Below are 19711 nucleotides of genomic sequence, written 5' to 3' on the forward strand. Positions count from 1 at the left end.
TAATGAACCTGACTATTGTAGAGCTGAAAATGTAGAGCCAATAAATTCTAACTTTCCTCTTTAAGACGTTTCCCCATGTTTAATTCTGGTGGTTTGGATAGTGAAGAAGTCACTAAACAAGCATATTATTTGTGAAAGACTATGTGCTGCATGCTACAGTGAAAACCACAGAACAATCAGTGATCTCGGATGGTCTAAATATGAGAAGTATGACAGAACTGTACATTCATGAGACCGGAAAAAGCACTTCTAAAGGTGTACAATCTGATTTATGTATGAAAAGTAAACCCTGAAATCTCCAACGAGTAGCAGAAATAAACCATCCAATGTTCCCCAGCTAATTCAGTGCTATGTTCAGAGAGCTAAATCTATGATAAACATGCAGACGCGTGTACAGTACATACAGAGATGAAGTCAATACAGCGCAGCAGGATAGCTGAGATAATACACTCAATATGAATAAAAAAGAAGAAGTTTGCAAATAAAAAAAGTGTCCTGATAAATGTCTTTCAAGATCTCAGCTGCAGACCCTGTACTTTTCTAAAGCACTCAGAAATCAGTCTGGCCATTAAAGAAGCATCTGGATTGTATTTTTATTCGATAGCTTATAATGCCTGGTGGTAAATAGTAGAGTTTACTGAAGAAGAGCTTATCAAAACGCACTGTTAAACCCCACACTGCAATAAACAATATTCTTTCTCAGTATTTTTGTCTTGTTTTCCGGTGTAAACATTCTTAAATCAAGATACAATTACTTTGAGAGGCAAAATGACTTAAAATTGTTTTCTGAAAAATATAACATGAAATTACATGAAATTAAGCTTAAAACGAGAAAAAGGAGTATGCAAATGAACTTGTTTTCCATTTAAAGCAACTGTAGGTAATTTTTCCCCCCCTTGAAATATGGTGGTGCATTAACTTCTTATAAGGTGAATGGCTTCTGTTTCTTTCCCACTCTCCCCCCAAATGTCTGATCTGGGAGTTTGTAAGTTTAGTGAGAGGGTACTAAATTCAGAGAAAAGGGCGGATTGCTTTACGGCAACAACAAATTCAGGTGTACAGCTATTATATTTATGAAAGTGAACTCCACTCACTTTGGGGCTCCAAAGTCACAAAAATACACAAAACTACATACAGTTGCTTTAAATTAAAAAGTCACAGGACTTTTAATTCAGTCATTTTGATTCTCAAGTAAATGTATCTTGATTTAAGAATGTTCAGATATTTGTACTGGAAAACAAGGCAAAATACAGAGGAAGAAAATGAGGAGTATATATAGGAGTTGAAAATATGTAATATTGAATTGGACATAGTTTAGACCATAACTGTATCTGGATTATGCAAAAACCAAACACCTTTGGTTTATGCTGGATAATTAATCAGTTCTTAATATAGTGAATACATATACTGAAAAAAAAACATTTAAAACCAGACCATGTTGGTTTGTTGGTCTTAGTTGGTCTTCTAGTCCAGTCAAGTTGGTCTGATGGCTGGTTTAAGAGGGGTTTTGGGCACTTGGGTGACAAGTTGACCACCCAGCTAGCTTGACCAGGCTTAAACCAGCTAAGACCAGCTTAAACCTTACGCTTGCTAAAATAGGCAAATCATCTTAGTCTGGTTTAAGCAGTTTTTTTCTCCAGGGTTTCCAGAACTCCCCTTGAATTGACTTGATAGTCTAAATGCTACATTTGAAACCAAGTGGGTCTAAATTGTGAGGGTTGAAATCAGGAGCAAAACCCTGGTCGCACTCTGTAAGGTGAGTCTCTGGAATCTGACGAGAGAGGTCGTGTTCCATCCCTGTATTGTCCTTCATCCTGTTGGTCCAAAAGGCTGTCATTTACCCAAGGGGAACAGGGGGTTGGTGGTTCCATTGGAGTGGGCATGACAGCCACACCTCCTCCAAACTCCACAGTGGATGGGGTTTCAATGCTGGACGTGTGGGCGGGAGATTCGCCCCACTGGGATCCACAGCGAGCTCGTGGACAGGGGCGGGGCCTAGCCAGGAAGTCCAGAGTCTTGGGACGCTCAGGCTGGAAGCGCCGACGTGGCGTAGGTGGAAAGATGACATTTGGGTCAGGAAGACGAGGCAGCTGTGAGGGGTCCTCACTTAAGGTCCACGGAGTCACTGCACATAGAACATCGCAAAAGGCACAGAATGAAACCAAATTACAGCTATGAACGGAATCAGTTTCTGTGAAAGGAATTCAAATTGTTAACTGAGGGATCAATGACGTATCAAGAAAAGGAATATTTTAATGAGATGGAAATATCTAGTTTAAAACATGTACCAAGTTCTCTCTAAATGTACTCTTTGTTGTTTTTTTTGTAGTTTTACAAAACTTTTATACCATTTTTAAGAAACGTTTCAATTTAATGACAATGTAGTTTACCTATCAAATAAAAAGTGATTTTTTTTCTACACACCTTAAAAACAAAAGTGTACACATTTTAATATAAATAAAATTCCAATATAAATAAATCTATATTTATTATTTAATAATTTGAGTTATGTTATTTATATATTTAATATACTCTATATTATTATTTATAATTGAAATTATTTATATCAAATTATATTATATATTATATTCTTATTTATTTATTAAATATGAATTAATGTGAGAATTAACTAAAGAATTAATATGAGAATTAATCTAATTTTAAAAGAATTGTGAATTCTGAAACAGTCAAATATAATTTCAGTCAAATATGAACAATATTATTTTTTAATTATATATGAAAGAATATTTTAATATGAATAAACAGTGAAGTTGTTTTATTAAAATATGTTTAATAATAATAAAAGATGATGCCAAACTTCCTAATAATATTTTCTCTTTAAGAATGGCATTATTTTATTGAGGCTTTTTCTTTATTATTATAGCAGGAGAGTTTTACCCTATTTTTTAATAAACAGATCCAGACAAAAACAAAAGCATCATTGACCCAGATGTTTGCATGAATTTCTCACCTGTTGTTTTGGAGGGTGTGGTAGGGGCGGGATTGTGGTTGTTATGGGCAGGCGGGCACCCCATCTTTATCGCACCATCTGAAGGTGTGCGATGAAGCCTGCAGGCGGTACTGGGTGCAGAGGGCACGTGTGTGGGCGTCAGAGACTGTCGAGGGTGCCGTTTAAAGCTCTCCAGGTGGGTGTTGACCAGTGGGTTCAGAGGAGGTGGGGTCTGTCCAGGGGGCGGAGCAGGGGGCGTAGGTGGGCGTAGCACGAGCAGCTCTTCACTATCGGAGCGCAGAAGAGATCGGGTTGAGTTACAATCAGACACAGATGAAAGAGACAGGAGTGTGAGGGATGCGGGCAGAGGGGGAGGGCGACGGGGGCTTTCCCGTTTGAAGAGTTTGCGTGTGGGTGGGCTGGCGCCACGACTTGGACCCCCGCTACGGTGAAACAGCCCTTCCGATCGCGGACGAACACTCTCTTCCACACGCACCAGGTCCAATAGATTTTGACCTAAACCCACAGCAGCCAGAGCCACCCCACAGCCTAGCAACACCAGTTCTGATCTACGGCTTCCACTGGGGCTCCGCCGCGTATAACTGGGGGAAACGTCAGAAGCCATTCCAGTCGTGCCGCACTCCATGCCATAACTGTCCGTAGTGGATCCATCCCTGTGGAACGGGATGCAGAGGTATGATTGGCCAGGGAAGTCAGCTGACTCCGATGGGAAGCAGCAGTCCTCATTTTCTACAGAGAGAAAGAGACGGGTGGGGGGAGAAAGATTTCACAAAGTTGCACCATAACCAACCTTCTCATCTTGACAGTTACAGGACGTTTTTTGATTTATACTTTTTTATATTCTTCTTTGTTGCTAATATTATAATGTAAAAACAATCTGTGACATTTCAACCTAGTTAGATTAGCTTAAACTGGTCTATTGCTAGTGAGATGACAGAAATGTCAAAATAATGAAAATATGTCATCAGCATGATGCAATGATGCCAACACAATGTCAGCATCACAAATTTTCAATCTTACAAATGTTATGTGATTTAAAGTATTCACTTAGGAGTGCATGGCCATGTGACACAGAGTTGGGCAAAAATTGGAATTTGGCCACGATCCACAGGATGAAGAATTGTAATTTGAACTGGAATAACTGGAAGAGGAATTTACTGAATTGCAATAAAAAAAAGTAAATAGAGTCACACAACAGAAAAATATCATTATTCCAACTCATGTTTTACAATGATTAATTCTGGCTAATTATTGGCTATGATAGATATAATTTTTTTTACATTGTTTAGAATAAACAATGTGTTTTTAAAGAATTTTCTAAAAATAAGTGAAGGCATCATTATAGTTAATGACTGAATATAATTTTTTTGAAAATAACCCCGCATGTTGTGTGTATGACAACATATTTATGTGTATACACTCAATACTAAAATATTACTAAAATGACAATTGCAGCAGTTATTAAATTAGCAATCAATTGTAAGAAAGGGACAGAGTTTGAGAAGACTAAATGATTGGAGATGTCCAGCATATATCACTAAAGAGAAATCTGTTGTATCACCACAAGATCCAGTTATGACTTTTTGATAAAAAATTACAAGCTCACAAAAACTGTTAAAAATTGAACACATTTATGGATGAATCTTTCACAATAAGATGAACAAGATAAATTTAGAAAACTGATACGGTGAATGTCCACTCCATGTCGACTTTTAAAAATCACTGTCAATTCAGTTAAGTTCAGTGCATCAGTATTATTGTGAATGCAGCAAGGATGTAGTATGGGTAGATTCCGAATGGAAAACATTCAGAATAGTCAATGAAGATGCCAAACATCAAGTGTAATGTGAGTGTTACCAGTCTCTGCCAGGCTGCACACGCCAGGAACAGCGGGACTGTGTCTGGGGGAACGTCGGAGGTTTGGAGCACTGCAGGAACGCTGCCGACTGCCCTCTTTAGGAGTCCTCAAACTGAGTGAGGAACACATGCACGTGGAAGTTTGTGATTGTATAAACATTTGGTGAAGGTTTATGCTTTGTTAAGAGACACACATACACGCACACCTCTCATCAGCACTGTGTTCCCTTTGCGTTCTCCCTTTCTTGCGTGAAGTCTTTCTCTCCTCATCTTCATCATACTGGAATGCAGCATTACGACCCCAGGCTTGACATCCAACCCCTGGGGTCACTGTCAGCATGAAGGATATTCTATATTAGGAACCTGACCATATACAGACCCAAATATTTACAATAATATACACAAAATCAATCAGATGCATAAACACACTTACACCGGATCGCTCGGAGGCGTGGCAAAACAGGGGGGCTGTTTGGAGGGGTGGAGTTACTGCCCAGGAGGCTCCGCCTTCTGTCCAAAGAAGGAGAAGCTTGGACTGTAATCTTATGCTGGAAATCTGAAACACAAACATACTATTATATAAACAAAAATTCACATTATATATACTTGCACATCCCACAATGCATTGTGAAAAACACCAAGATGACAAAATGTGAGAAATGCTCTGTGGAAATGCTTATGCTTAATTCTAATTGAAAAATGTATTATTTTACCAAATGTGAATTGAATCTTGTTCATGAGTAGTGCTGCTGAAATACTATATACCATGAAATACTAACCGGAAGGCAGGCTGATGCGGTTCCCATCACGCAGTTTAAGACGACTGCGCCGGAACTTTCCATGACGGTTTTGAACTCGTGGTTTCTCCTGGTACAGCTGGTGAATGATGACATTGAGCTCTCGCTCCAGAATGTGAATTTCTCTCTCTGCCAATTCCTGCTCCCGCCGCCGCAAAGCCTCTTCCTGATACTTCTGCTGTATGGCTGCACGACTCAGTTCCTCCTCCCAGGATCTCAACTCCTACCGCAAGACAGAGAACTTGATAGATTCAACTTACTCATCATTCTGCTCTATGTAGTGTGTATAATCTGGTAAATTCATCTGGCACACATCCATTAAGAAGTTTAATGAGCATTTTGTCATACTGATTTTGGCACCACCACAGTAGTGAGTTTAACAGAGATTAGACTGCAAATAAAATGCTTACTAAATCTTCTGACTGCAATGTTCTGGTATTTTATGTTTCAAGTTAAAATTTAGCAAGTGTGTGCAAATTACTTTGAGGACAAATGTATACAAACTGTTTAAATGGTTTGAGGTCAGTAAAAATAGTTTTGAAAGAAATTAATACTTTTATTCCGTAAGGATGCATTAAATTAATCAAATACATGACAGTAAAAACATTTACAATATTACAAAAGATTTCTATCTCAAATTAATGTTTTTCTTTTGAACTTTCTATACATCAAAGAATCTTAAACATTTCTTAAAAACAACAATAAAGCACCACAGGAATAAATTACATATTAAAATATAATAAAACAGAAAACTACTGTTTTAAATTGTAAAACTATTTCATAGCATCACTGCTTTTACTCTATTTGTTATCAAACAAATGCAGCCGTGACGAGCATAAAAAAAATTCAAACAAAAAAATCATTTGATTTGTATATATATATTAATTCTTTAAATACAAAAGCAAACGTTTTCTTTGAAACTTTGAGGCATAGAGTTTGGATTTAGATTTGTCAGTAGTATCTATGTATTTTATCTATGTACTCTATGTATCTATGTAAAACTCTGTTTTTATTGTACACCTTCTCTTTGGCTCTGAGCTGGTCAAACATCTCCTGAACCTCCAGCTTCCAGTCATCCTGCAGGGATTGGAATGATTCAGCCGGCATTTCAAAGAAGCCCGACTCTTCAATAGCCGTCAGCTGGTCTAGAATACTGGTGAAGGGGGGTCGTGCATGAGGGTCCGCATTCCAACAGTCTACAGCAGGTGAGAGAAACAAACACCACAGACAGATGGTCAGCTGAAAAGAATGCCAGCTGAGCACTCAGAGATGGGGTGCAGGTGGGATTCTGAGCCTTTTGATTAGTGAATCTATTTTAATTTCTATATATTGTCTTCAAACTCATTCAATTAAACAGAAAGTTCAAACAAAAATGAAAATTCTGTCATCATTTACTGTATGACTTTTTTCCTCAATGAACACAAAATGGAGAATGATTTATCACATTGCTTTCCGTTTTACCACCTGTATTATTATGGAGGTTACCAGTAGATTTTAAAGTAAAAAATAGTTAGATAGGAATGTTAACAGTATTCCATATAACATAAATTAATAAAATAAAACATAGAGCATCCTGTAATACCAGAAACATTGTCACAGTATTTTTATATTAACCTTAATATCTAAATTACTTCTGTTCAGTATTTCTTAATTATTTTAATACATAGTTTATACATATTTCATATAGTGTTTTATTTTATAAATTAATAAAATAAAACATAGAGCATCCTGTAATACCAGAAACATTGTCACAGTATTTTTATATTAACCTTAATATCTAAATTACTTCTGTTCAGTATTTCTTAATTATTTTAATACATAGTTTATACATATTTCATCTAGTGTTTTATTTTATTTATAAGTTGTAGTATATACAGGCATCCCAATACTAGAAACAATGTCACAGTACTTTTTATGATGAACTTCTGGCAACCACAGCAGCCAGTTCTTGATACTTGTTATACTTGATACTTGTTGGGGAAGTCGTGGCCTAATGGTTAGAGAGTCGGACTCGTAATCCAAAGGTGGCGGGCGGGTTTGAGTCTCGGGCCGGCAGGGATTGTAGGTGGGGGGAGTGAATGTACAGCTCTCTCCACCCTCAATACCACGACTGAGGTGCCCTTCAGCAAGGCACCAAACCCCCAACTGCTCCTCTGGTGCCGCAGCATTGGCTGCCCACTGCTCTGGGTGTGTGTTCATGGGTGTGTGTGTGTGTTCACTGCTGTGTGTGCGCGCACTTTGGATGGGTTAAATGCAGAGCACGAATTCCGAGTATGGGCCACCATACTTGGCCGTATGTCACATCACTTATTTTTTTTAATTTTTGGAGGGTGAGTAAATGATGGCAAGAATTTTGTTACACATAGTTCTTAAGTTAATAAGTTGCAGTAGAACTGCTGTATATGAGATTCGTGCCTTCCATCAGCCGGGCAAATGGCTCAGGACAGGTGGAGGGGATCGGCAAGGACAGTTTGTTCATGGCCACACCATAAGCTACCGCCAGACCATCAATGCCACGAAATGGCACCTCTCCCGTCAACAGCTCCCACAGCAAAACTCCATAACTGAGAGAAAAACACACACAGACAGAGAGTTTGAAGTTTAAACATGACTACTGTCACCACCATTTTTTGTGCAATGACTAGCAGAATCCTATAAAACAGAAACACTATAAAATGTATGACAGCTATTCTGTTCCAAAGTAAACAACAACAAAAAAATCACTCTATTAACATTTCAAAGTGTCTCTTTGTAGTGTCATATTCCTTCAAATGTAAAATTCATGCTTCAGCGGCCAACTGAGCGAAAAATGTTGCCTTGCTGACAGTCTGCCAGAAACCTAACAGAAAAGAAGAAAAGACATCAGCAACTCCTTTAAAAATACTATAAATTACAAATATTACTATAGATTTCAAGCTCTAGTTACAGTAGCAGTGAATCAAATGGAGTACAATTAACTGGTTCTAGAGCCACACACACACACACACACACACACACACACAACACATCACACCTTGTTAATACAAGTAGAGACCAAAGTATCCACAGAGCTTTGACATTTTGTGAAGTTTTCTATTTTTATCTCTTTACTATCCATCCCTCCCCTTCTGTACTCTATAATCAGGACTTGTGGTGAGAAACAAAATTTAGACACTAATAGCTAAGCACAGCACAGCACCAAACACACAAAACAGCCTCAGAAACTGGGCTAATGACACTATTTGTTTGTTACTGTGGTAACCAAAACCTTCATTGGGCACTGCCATCTGTGACCTATAGTTTGGCCAACAAATTTGTGCTACAACTGTATGATTTGTTCCCACCATTATGTATTGTGTTTCCCATTATGACCTTAATAAATAAATGACTTCTATTCAGTATAGTATTTAGTATCTCTCTCTCTCTCTCTCTCTCTCTCTCTCTCTCTCTTCTCTCTCTCTCTCTCTATATATATATATATATATATATATATATATACAGTATATAAAACAGTTGACTGTTGACAAACAATAAAATTCAAGATATTGGGGCAAAAATGCTCCTGTATGAGTTTTTGTCTCATATTTATATCATATGATAAGCGATATCACATGAGTGCTGTTTGTCCCGAGTGCAAATGTGATTTTATACAACAGTACTTTGAATAAGAAGTTAATATTGTGTTATATTTTAAACACAATATTGTCTGTTTTCCTCTGTTTTGCCAACAAAAATATTACCTATAAAGCCACAGCAGAATTGTTGTGTGTCTCCGAGCAACACAGCAGTGTTTAGTTTCTGAATGAATCCACGTTTGGAACGAATCGAATCAAATGAATGATTCATAAAGACATTTACCTGGACATTTTAGTCGTTTTTTTTTTAAAGGGGGGAAAACTTTTAAAGGGATAGTTCTCCCAACAAATTTAAATTATGTCATCATTTACTCAAACCTGAATGACTTGCTTTCATTTGTGGAACATAAAAGAAGGTATTTTGAAGACTGTTGGTAACAAAGCTGTTTTGGTTACAAATTAATTCCATTGCATGAACAAACAAATCTGAGATGATTCTCAAAAGATCTTTTTTACTTTCCATAGTTTATGTTATATGTGTAAAAAAGTTTGTTGAATCGAATAAATTATTTATTTCTAAAGCTACTATTTGTAATGTCTACTTAATACTTTCTCATTCAACAAAAAATATATTTAGATAATCTTTTGCAAAAGCCAAATGTAATTTGCGATTAATTACATTAATTAATCGACACGTAATTAATTAGATTAAAAATGTTAATCGACTGACAGCCCTTATATATCTACACTCACCGGCCACTTTATTAGGTACACCTGTTCAATTGCTTGATAACACAAATTGCTAATCAGCCAATCACATGGCAGCAACTCAATGCATTTCGGCATCTAGATGTGGTGAAGAGGACTTGCTGAAGTTCAAACCGAGCATCAGAATGGGGAAGAAAGGGGATTTAAGTGACTTTGAACGTGGAATGGTTGTTGGTGCCAGACGGGCTGGTCTAAGTATTTCAAAAACTGCTGATCTACTGGGATTTTCACGCACAACCATCTCTAGGGTTTACAGAGAATGGTCTGAAAAAGAGAAAATATCCAGTGAGCGGCAGTTGTGTGGACGAAAATGCCTTGTTGATGTCAGAGGTCAGAGGAGAATGGGCAGACTGGTTAGATATGATAGAAAGGCAACAGTAAGTGAAATAACCACTCGTTACAGCCAAGGTATGCAGAATACCATCTCTGAACACACAACACGTCGAACCCTGAAGCAGATGGGCTACAGCAGCAGAAGACCACACCGGGTGCCGCTCCTGTCAGCTAAGAACAGGAAATGGAGGCTACAATTCGCACAGCCTCCCCAAAATTGGACAATAGAAGATTGGAAAAATGTTGCCTGGTCTGATGAGTCTCGATTTCTGCTGTGACATTCAGATGCTAGGGTCAGAATTTGCCATAAAGAACATGAAAGCATGGATCCATCCTGCCTTGTCTCAATGGTTCAGGCTGGTGGTGGTGGTGTAATGGTGTGGGGGATATTTTATTGCCACACTTTGGGCCCCTTAGTACCAATTGAGCATCGTTTAAACGCCACAGCCTACCTGAGTATTGTTGCTGACCATGTCCATCCCTTTATGACTACAGTATACCCATCTTCTGATGGCTACTTCCAGCAGGATAATGCACCATGTCACAAAGCTCAAATCATCTCAGACTGGTTTCTTGAACATGACAATGAGTTCACTTTACTCAAATGGCCTCCACAGTCACCAGATCTCAATCCAATAGAGCACCTTTGGGATGAGGTGGAACAGGAGATTCGCATCATGGATGTGCAGCCGACAAATCTGCAGCAACTGCGTGATGCCATCATGTCAATATAGACCAAAATCCTTTTGGCTGTGGAGTCAAGACATTTACAAATATGATTAGAAGATGAATATGAGACAAAACTACAGAATGTCACATTTTATTATTGGGTTATTCAACACAGATGTTTTACCAGCTAAGAAGTTCAGCACTTTTAGAGTTTCATCCCTCTATGTGATGTGAGCATAAGTATTAGAACAGTTGCCTCACAGGTCTTTCTAAATGATCAGCTGTATCCTGTTGCATTAATTCTTCAGATATTAAAAGCAGGGAATGTGTTGCATCAGTTATATCCATTACTTCTGTATTCTGAATCCTGCATTCGATGATGACACACACAAACCAGGATGAAGACGAGGGAGCTGACTGAGAAAAGCAAGCAATTTGGATGCTAAAAGAAAAGAGGAAGTCAATTAGAGCTCTAGCAAAACAAAGGGCATGGAGAAATCAAGAGTTTGGAAACCACCAGCAACCAACAGCTACCTGATCGCCTGAGAAAAACAACAGTAGTTGATGACAGACAAATCATAAAAGCTGTGAAAATGAACCCTAAAAGACGTGTCTGTAAAATCACCAACAACTTCCAGAAAGCTGGGCTGATGCTCTGACAATCTACAGTCCTCAGGAGACTTTGACACAGAATTACAGATGCTACACAGCAAGATGCAAACCTTTTTGCAAACCACAGTTTTGGAACTGCGTTTATGGACCGATGAGACAAAGATGAACCTTTATCTAAGTGATGGGAAAACAAAAATGTGGAGAAAAAAAGGGAACTGCAAATGATCCCAAGCATACAGCCTCATCTGTAAAGCATGGTGGAGGTGGTGTCATGGCATGGGCATGCATGGCTGTCCCTGGAACATGCCCTCTCAACTTTACTGATGACTTAATGTATGATGACAGTAGCAGAATGAATTTGGAAGGGTACAAAACCATCTTGCCGACCAATATTCAAGAAAATGGCACCGGATTCATTGGGAAGTGCTTCATATTGCATCAGGACAATGACCCAAAACACCCTGCCAGTTCAGTCAAGGAATTTATAAGGACAAAGAAATGGAAAGTCTTAGATTGCCCAAGTCAATCTCCAGATTTAAATCTGATTGAACATGAATTTCACCAGCTGGAGAGGAGAGTAAAGGCAGAAACTCCCCAAAACAAGCTACAATTGGCTGCATTAAAGGCTGGGAAAAGTATTTCAAAGGATGAGACCAAGAGTCTGGTGATGTCTATGGGTTACAGACTCACTGCTGTGATTGTGCGCAAGGGATCTGCAACTAAATAATAGCTTTTAATCTTTTATGTTCAACTGTCCCAATACTTATGTTCACATCAATGAGTGGGATGAGTGGGATGAACTCTAAAAGTGCTGTTCTTTTTATTTGGTAAAACATGTATGTGTTGAAACGGCTAATAATAAAATGTGACATTTTGTAGTTTTGTCTCATATTCATCTTTTAATCATATTTGCAAATGTCTTGACTCCACAGCCAACAGAGCAATTTTGTCTTTACTGTTATGGAGGGGACTGTATGTATATATATATATATATATATATATATATATATATATATATATGTAATATATATATATATATATATATATATATATATAGACATGAATAATTAGTTTATTACTCACATTTTAGCGTTAATTTATTTTATTTCAGTTTTAGTGATTTTAGCACTCAAACTTGTTTAATTTAAGTCAAGGCAAGGTTTTCATCAAATATTTAGATTTTATTTAATTTCAGAACAGTTTCAATTACCAATATTATTTTTAATACTTTTAGTTAACAATAGGAGCACTTCTATTATTCTTAGATTAAGCAAATTACAGTAACTACAGACTTATCAAAACCTAAGCCTACATTTTTTTCCAATTTTATTTAATAATATTGACATTCTTTACACTTTTTATAAACAATATATGTTTTCGAAGAAGTCCCAAATGGGCTAAAATAATTTCTTCTCAACATATTTGTTTTTTTTATAAGGTTACACAGGGACAATACGAGATGCTGAAGACTTGCCAAGATGGTTCCCATGTGGAATGACTTGCCTTTGGCATAGCTAGGTCACAAACACACACACTTACACACATTTCTTGGTGCCCACCTCCAAACATCACTGCCCTTGGAGAAAGTCGAGGAGCGGATGACCTCAGGGGCCATCCAGGCATACGTTCCCGCTGCGCTCATCTTTGTGGTTCGATGCCACTCCCGAGCCAAACCAAAATCTGTCACCTTCAGAGTCTTGTTGCTCAAATTGTCGTTCTCCACGCGTTCCAGAATCAGAACTGTGGGGCGGAGGTAATGTTAATAATGATGATCAAGTACATAAAACAGAGGTTACTATAAATACAGCAAAAAAACAGAAGTCTTCAGCATTTGATTGACAGGCAGCTTTGTAAAGGAGCTGTCCGCCAGAGTGGTGCTGAATTGGTCAAAGATTTCACTGTAACAACTTCACCAACTCTAAACCTGATTAGAACACAGTATTGCATGAATGGAAAAGGCATGAGTCAAATCCAGTGATGGTTGGTTGTGTAGTTTAATGTTAGATTTACAGTTCAAAAGCTTCTTTATGTACATCACAGCTTGGCTTTAAGATTCCATGTGTTTTTGTCCAAGTTTGTGTTGTTAAAATTAGCTGACTTTGTTTTTCCACAACACAACCAATGAAAAGGTCCTATGTCTGCAAGGTCCTATGCTAATCATATCCGAGTGGCCTATGAGAGCCCAGGACATGTTTTGAGTAGCCAATCAAGTGGCAGGGAGTAAAGATGAATGCAAATCCTTTGTAATACGCTTTGGGTTTAGAGGATCCAATCAGACAAGTCAACTGCCAAACACAAGATTACAAACCACTTACACACTCAGAGCACCAATACACCAGCCAAGCCCTCCAGCTACAAAAACACACACCAACACAAACTCCTTCTATGCACAATACTATACAAACCACTAACACAAACAACCATATACACACTATGAAATTGCTGCATATTCCAAGGTTTTCAAATTGGGGGCCGCAAAGGGGTGTTGGGAGAAAATATAAGAGAAAAAAAGGATTTTGCAAAATGTGCTTTTTAAGGTTGTCAGTGATACTATGTTAACTTTAGATATTAAATATATTATAAAGTATAATAAATATATTAGTGAAAAAAGAGAATTTTTTTTTTACAGTTGTAAAAAAACTTCAGATATAAAATATTTTATTAAATATATTAAAGATATAAGGGGATTTTAGAAAAAAATATTTTTATAAGATGTTTTTAAGGTTGTCAAAGTTACCATGTTAACTTCAGAAATTCAATATCTAAATGTCTAAGAATTAAATGTTAACAAAATATCGATGAATAACAATGAATTTGAGATTATTATGGTTTCATTTTCCTTTTGAAACATTTATTGAGACCTATTTATTTCATTTTTTTTTGACAGTCCTAGTAAATAATACTAAATTTAAACATCTAACATTGCTCTAAAAGTGGGCAGAAAGAAATTGAAATATAGCGGGTAGAAAAAAAGATACACTGTCAAATGAACACAAAAATAAAATAAATACTCTGCTTTTTTAGCATATATCAAAATATCATTTATTTTATCCTATTAATTAATTACGGTAACAATATATATTTTCTTTATAATATGATGTTGATTATTTTCCACTAACAGTATAAAAGTGTCTTTCTACATGAAATTATATAGCTGCCATTATGTTTTAGGAAGAGGGGCCCTAGCAAGAGGGTTACAATTATTTGTGGTCCTTGGCATAAAACTTTTAAAATCCCTCAGCATAAGGTCTAATAATGTTGACCGATGTCTTACTGTTGCTGGACTTCAGGTCTCTGTGGATGATGGGTACGATGGCCTGGCAGTGCAGGTACAGCATGGCTCTTACAATCTGTACCGCCCAGTCCACCAGCGTATGAGGAGGGATGCGTTTCCCAGCCAGGGCCCGGTTGAGTGGCCCGCCGCGGGCGTATTCCATCACCAGGCAGAGGTTGGGCTCCTGCAGGCACACTCCCAGAAGGCCCATGATGTTGGGGTGTCTCAGCATGGCAAAGAGCTTGGCCTCCTGACGGACGCTCTCCAGCGTCTGCGACACGTCCTCGTCGGGGTCCCGTCGAGCGGCTTTCACCGCCACTTCCATCCCTTTCCAAATGGCACGGTACACTTTTCCAAAACCTCCGACACCGATCATTTCTTCCACCACCAGCTCACTGAAATCTATCTGAAGCACTGATAAGAAAGAGAGAATTTGCCTCAAACACTTCCGCAGAGATGTTTTTTAAATGTTTTTGAAATCCCTAAAGCTTTTAGTTGATCAAAACTAAAATAGCTGCATTTAGTTGATCAAAATATAGTAAAAATAGTAATATTTCATTGGGTAACACTTTATTTCGATAGTCCACTTTAGACATTCTACTAACAGTAAGTAACTTTGCAACTACATGTCAACTAGCAGTCATTCGAGTATTAGTAGACTATCTGTCTAACACTTTATTTTTATGGGTCCACAACATACAATATACTAACTATCAGAAACTTTGCAAGTATACGTCAACTTCTTCTACTAACCCTAAACCTACCCTAACAGTCTACTCTGAGAGTTAGTAGACATGTAGTTGCAATTTAATGAGAATTAGTTGACATGTAGTTGACATGTAGTTACAAAGTTACTTATAGTTAGTAGCATGTCTAAAGTGGACTATCAAAATAAAGTGTAACCTTGAATTGTTTTCTATATTATACATTTTAAGCCATAGTTTATTCCTGTGATGGCAGAGCTGAATTTTCAGCAGCCATTACTCTAGTCTTCAGTGTCACATGATCCTACAGAAATTACTCTAATATGTAGATTTAGTGATAAATTATTATTGGTGCTCAATATTGATAATAGTTCTTTATATTATCAATGTTGAAAACAGTTTTTGTGACTTAATATCTTTGTGGAAACCACAATGCATTTTTTTCTTTGATAAATATAAAGTTCCAAAAATAGCATTTATCTAAAAAAGAAATCTTTAGGACCATTATAAATGTACTTGATTAATTTAATTTTTGAACAATTTATTGTGTCCTTGCTGAATAAAAGTATTAAATAATATATATAATCTTTTTATATATAAACTATTAATCTTACCTACCACAAATCTTTGAATGGTAGTGTATCAGTTTCCGCAAATATATTAAGCAGCAAAAAACTGTTTAAACATTGATAATAATAAGCCGCAAATCATCATATTAGAATGATTTCTGAAGGATTATGTGACTCTAAAGATTGGAGTAATGGCTGCTGAAAATTCAGTTTTGCCAACACAGGATTAAATTACATTTTAAAATATATTAAAATAGAAAAGAGTAACTTAAATTGTAATGCCATTTCATAATATTACTGCTTTTATCAAATTTTTGATCAAATAATTGCTGCCTTTGGAGGGCATAAGAGACATCTTTCAAAAACCTTATAAAAATGTTAATTATTCCAAACTTTTTATAGGTAGTATATATGTTATTCCATCTGGGAATACAGTGTGATTCATCATGTTTATTTGAGAGACTGAATCAGAAAGGGGCTGAATATGAAAACAAATTAATAACATTCATATGAATAACAGCACAAATGCCTGATAGATTCAGGCAGAAAGAGACTGGCATTAATCTGCAGAAAGCAGATTCACACTGTGAGATATGTGCTTTAAAAATGATGGCTAACGTGGGAGAAAATGGAAAGCAGTAAAACAAAGATGTGCGTGCGATTGACTCTCCCCGGTTGTCGGGATGACGGTGTGTCTGGGCCACTGGGTCTCTTATTAATATTGCAGTTGGCAAGAACCACATGATAAAAAGTAGGCCAGCAGCCATTCAGGAAAAGCAGACGACCACCAGCAACACATGACATGCGACTGACAACACAAGGGCACTCACACGATAACAGAGAGCATGAGAGATGCAAAAAATAGCAGATACGCTTCCTCACTGTAAGCACACAGCACAAAGCAAACACACATTGAATTCACATAAAAACAAATCAAGGTCCCCATATCAACAAATGCAGCAAATGGCTTAACGTATGAGGAAAAAACCATGCCAGCAATTAAATGTTTTACTGAGTCTGGTGTGGACTACAAATCCAGATGTAAACCACACCGAACCCCTCTGGGATGAACCGGAATGAGCCCCATATCCCAAAATCAGTGCCTGACTTCACTGCTGTGCTTGTGTCTAAATGGGAGAAAATCATAATGTATAAACAAATGTATACAAATGTTAATGTAAAATATACTGAAAAAATGTCTCAGTTTTCTTTTCATACAATGAAAGTCAATGGGGTCCAATGTTGTTTGGCTTTCTTTTGTGTTCCACATGCATAAAAGTCATTCAGAATTGGAGTAAATGAGAGCGAGTAAATAATGAAATAATTTTTTTTTTTTTTTTTTTTTTAGATGAACTAATCCTTTAAGATGGTCTCTTAGGACATGGCAGCTGTTAGGCCAATTAGCTAGTAGACCATCATCACTGACTACCTATCAGCCGGTTTTTGGAAAACTAGTGCTGGTCTACCAGCTAAAAACCATCTTGGAACAACCTGAAACCAGTTACTAAGCTTGTTTGCTGGTCTTAGCTAGTCTCCCAGTCTGGAAAATTGGCTGGATTTAAAGGGTTTAGACCTTTAAAAATGAAAATTTTGAACTGAGCTCCAGTTTAGTCATGCTGGAAGATCAGTAAACTATCTTAGATTGGTTTAGGTTTTTTTCCTTTCAGTAGAGAATGTGCAGCAAAGTTGATGTGGTTAATGATTAGCGTGTGCAAAAACAACTAAACATAACAAAGCATGCTACCTTCTGAGTGAGGGCGGGTGTATGTAGGCTATGTTTTATGTAGATAAATATATGATTACTCACAATGTAACTGAGGCACCGAATAATCGCCATAGTCTTCCGGCGTGTCCCGAATCTTCTCCGAGATGCCGTTACTGCTCACGTAGTTACTAGGGAAAATACCGACCCGGTCCTCGATCATACCTGTCCACCACCCTTCATCCCCGGACACCAGCGAGTCCTTGGATAACACCTCCACCCGATCCCCCTTCCGCAGACTGAGCTCATCCTCGGCGGTAGCTTCGTAATCGAACACGGCGGTCCAGTAACCGGCTCCGGACGGGGTCGCCGCCGCCGCAGGGCCAAACTCCGGCCGGGGCTCTGCGGCTTCATCGCCGTCTTTGCTGTCTGTGCCGCCGCTACTGTTAAAGGGGAAACTGAAAGCATCCATGCTGCCGATCCATAAGGGCGTCCCGGCCCGGTTCAGCTCCTCACCTGCCGCAGAGCTCAAGACCGGGCGCAAAGCCGCAGCATCAATAGCATTTAATCCGAGCAACCTCTCGCCTCAACGAGCTCCAGACTTGCAGCCCGTCTCATAAGGCACCGCTCCGGCTCGTTAAATGATCTTTCGGTCCCGAACATAAGGCACTTTTTGCTTTAATTGGCTACAACATTGTCCCGCACCCCTCAATCGCTCCCGAGCCAGCGGCACTCGCCCCCTTCAGCTCATGATTCCAGTGGTTTCACGTGTTATCGAATTCCTGATTGCTGCGTTTTGATTCGCGCAGTGGCGCCTCAATCACGTCTTGCCTCTTTATAAGACCCGCCCACTAAATCTCTTTCACAGCAAATGCTGGAGAATCATTTCAGCACCACGGGGTTGGACAGCGCACTACAGTCGGAAAGGGTCGCGTTGAGCAGAAAGATCAATACATTTCTATTTAACACAGCAAAAAGTCCGAATTACCATAAGTAGCTTGTTTTAGCACATTTTCTTTGAAAGGGATAAGAGGAGTTTAGCTTATAAAACAAGACTGGGGTTAGTTTACACCAGTGAATAGCTCAGATCTAAGACTTCAAACAGTTATTATTGCGTAGGAAAAACGATATAGCTGATTTGTACAGGTAATATTGAACTTTTTGACTAATCGTAGGCATGCTGTCAAACTTTCTAAGGTAAGTTGTGCCATTAAACAGCCTATAATTATAAAACAAAATATTATAAAATATTAATTTTATAAAATAATTCTGAAACTAAATATTTAATGAAATAGCAAAAATGTAAACCCTGCACAAAAATGGACCTTAATTATATATTCAACTCTCTAAATTGTGCTACACTACTGATATAGCAAAAATATGATTTTTACATTTGTTGGTGACCATGTGAGACAATCTGATTAAAATACTTTGACCAGATAAAATTTATGACAACAGATACCAGATATTTTTCAAATATTTTTATTTTATTTTTCTGTTGACCAAAATAATTCAAAATAAATAAATCAGCAGACATAAATTAATTAAATTAAGGTAAATTTCATGCATAATTCTCTGAAAATAAAACATGATATTTCTGTGAGAGAAGAGTAAAAAACAAAGCAAAAAAAGAAAGAAAACAACAATAGATGAACATAACCACCATCTGCTTCCTCACCAGGCTGAAGAGGAGTGTGTTTGTGTATGTGAGAGAGAGAGAGAGACTCAGACCCCTGATACATTTGTAAGACTTGTGTGACTTCAAGGTTATAGTGACATCATCTGAAATCTCTTTTAAACCGGCTGACCTGCATCTAAACAGCTGGAAGTGTTAGCTGGCAGTAGAAAAGTTCAAAGCTGGTGGTTGCAGCTGACTTTCATGCTCAACCATGATACTACAT

At 37.7% G+C, this 19711-nt stretch overlaps 1 protein-coding gene across 1 annotated transcript; it reads right to left on the reverse strand.

The window, feature by feature from the left end:
- Window positions 1-1724: 1724 nt before the first annotated feature.
- LOC306884284 (mitogen-activated protein kinase kinase kinase 9-like) lies at window positions 1725-18282 on the reverse strand (the record flags this gene model as incomplete). The annotated part of the gene is made up of 11 exons (XM_079440023.1): window positions 1725-2125; window positions 2972-3700; window positions 4829-4941; window positions 5035-5158; window positions 5262-5384; window positions 5608-5848; window positions 6646-6821; window positions 8041-8189; window positions 13121-13301; window positions 14836-15249; window positions 17916-18282. The coding sequence occupies 11 exons, from the start codon at window positions 18280-18282 to the stop codon at window positions 1725-1727; spliced, it is 3018 nt and encodes a 1005-aa protein (XP_079296149.1).
- Window positions 18283-19711: the final 1429 nt, after the last annotated feature.

Source organism: Barbus barbus (genome assembly GCF_936440315.1).
Source record: "Barbus barbus genome assembly, chromosome: 18".
Classification (NCBI taxonomy): Eukaryota; Metazoa; Chordata; class Actinopteri; order Cypriniformes; family Cyprinidae; genus Barbus; species Barbus barbus.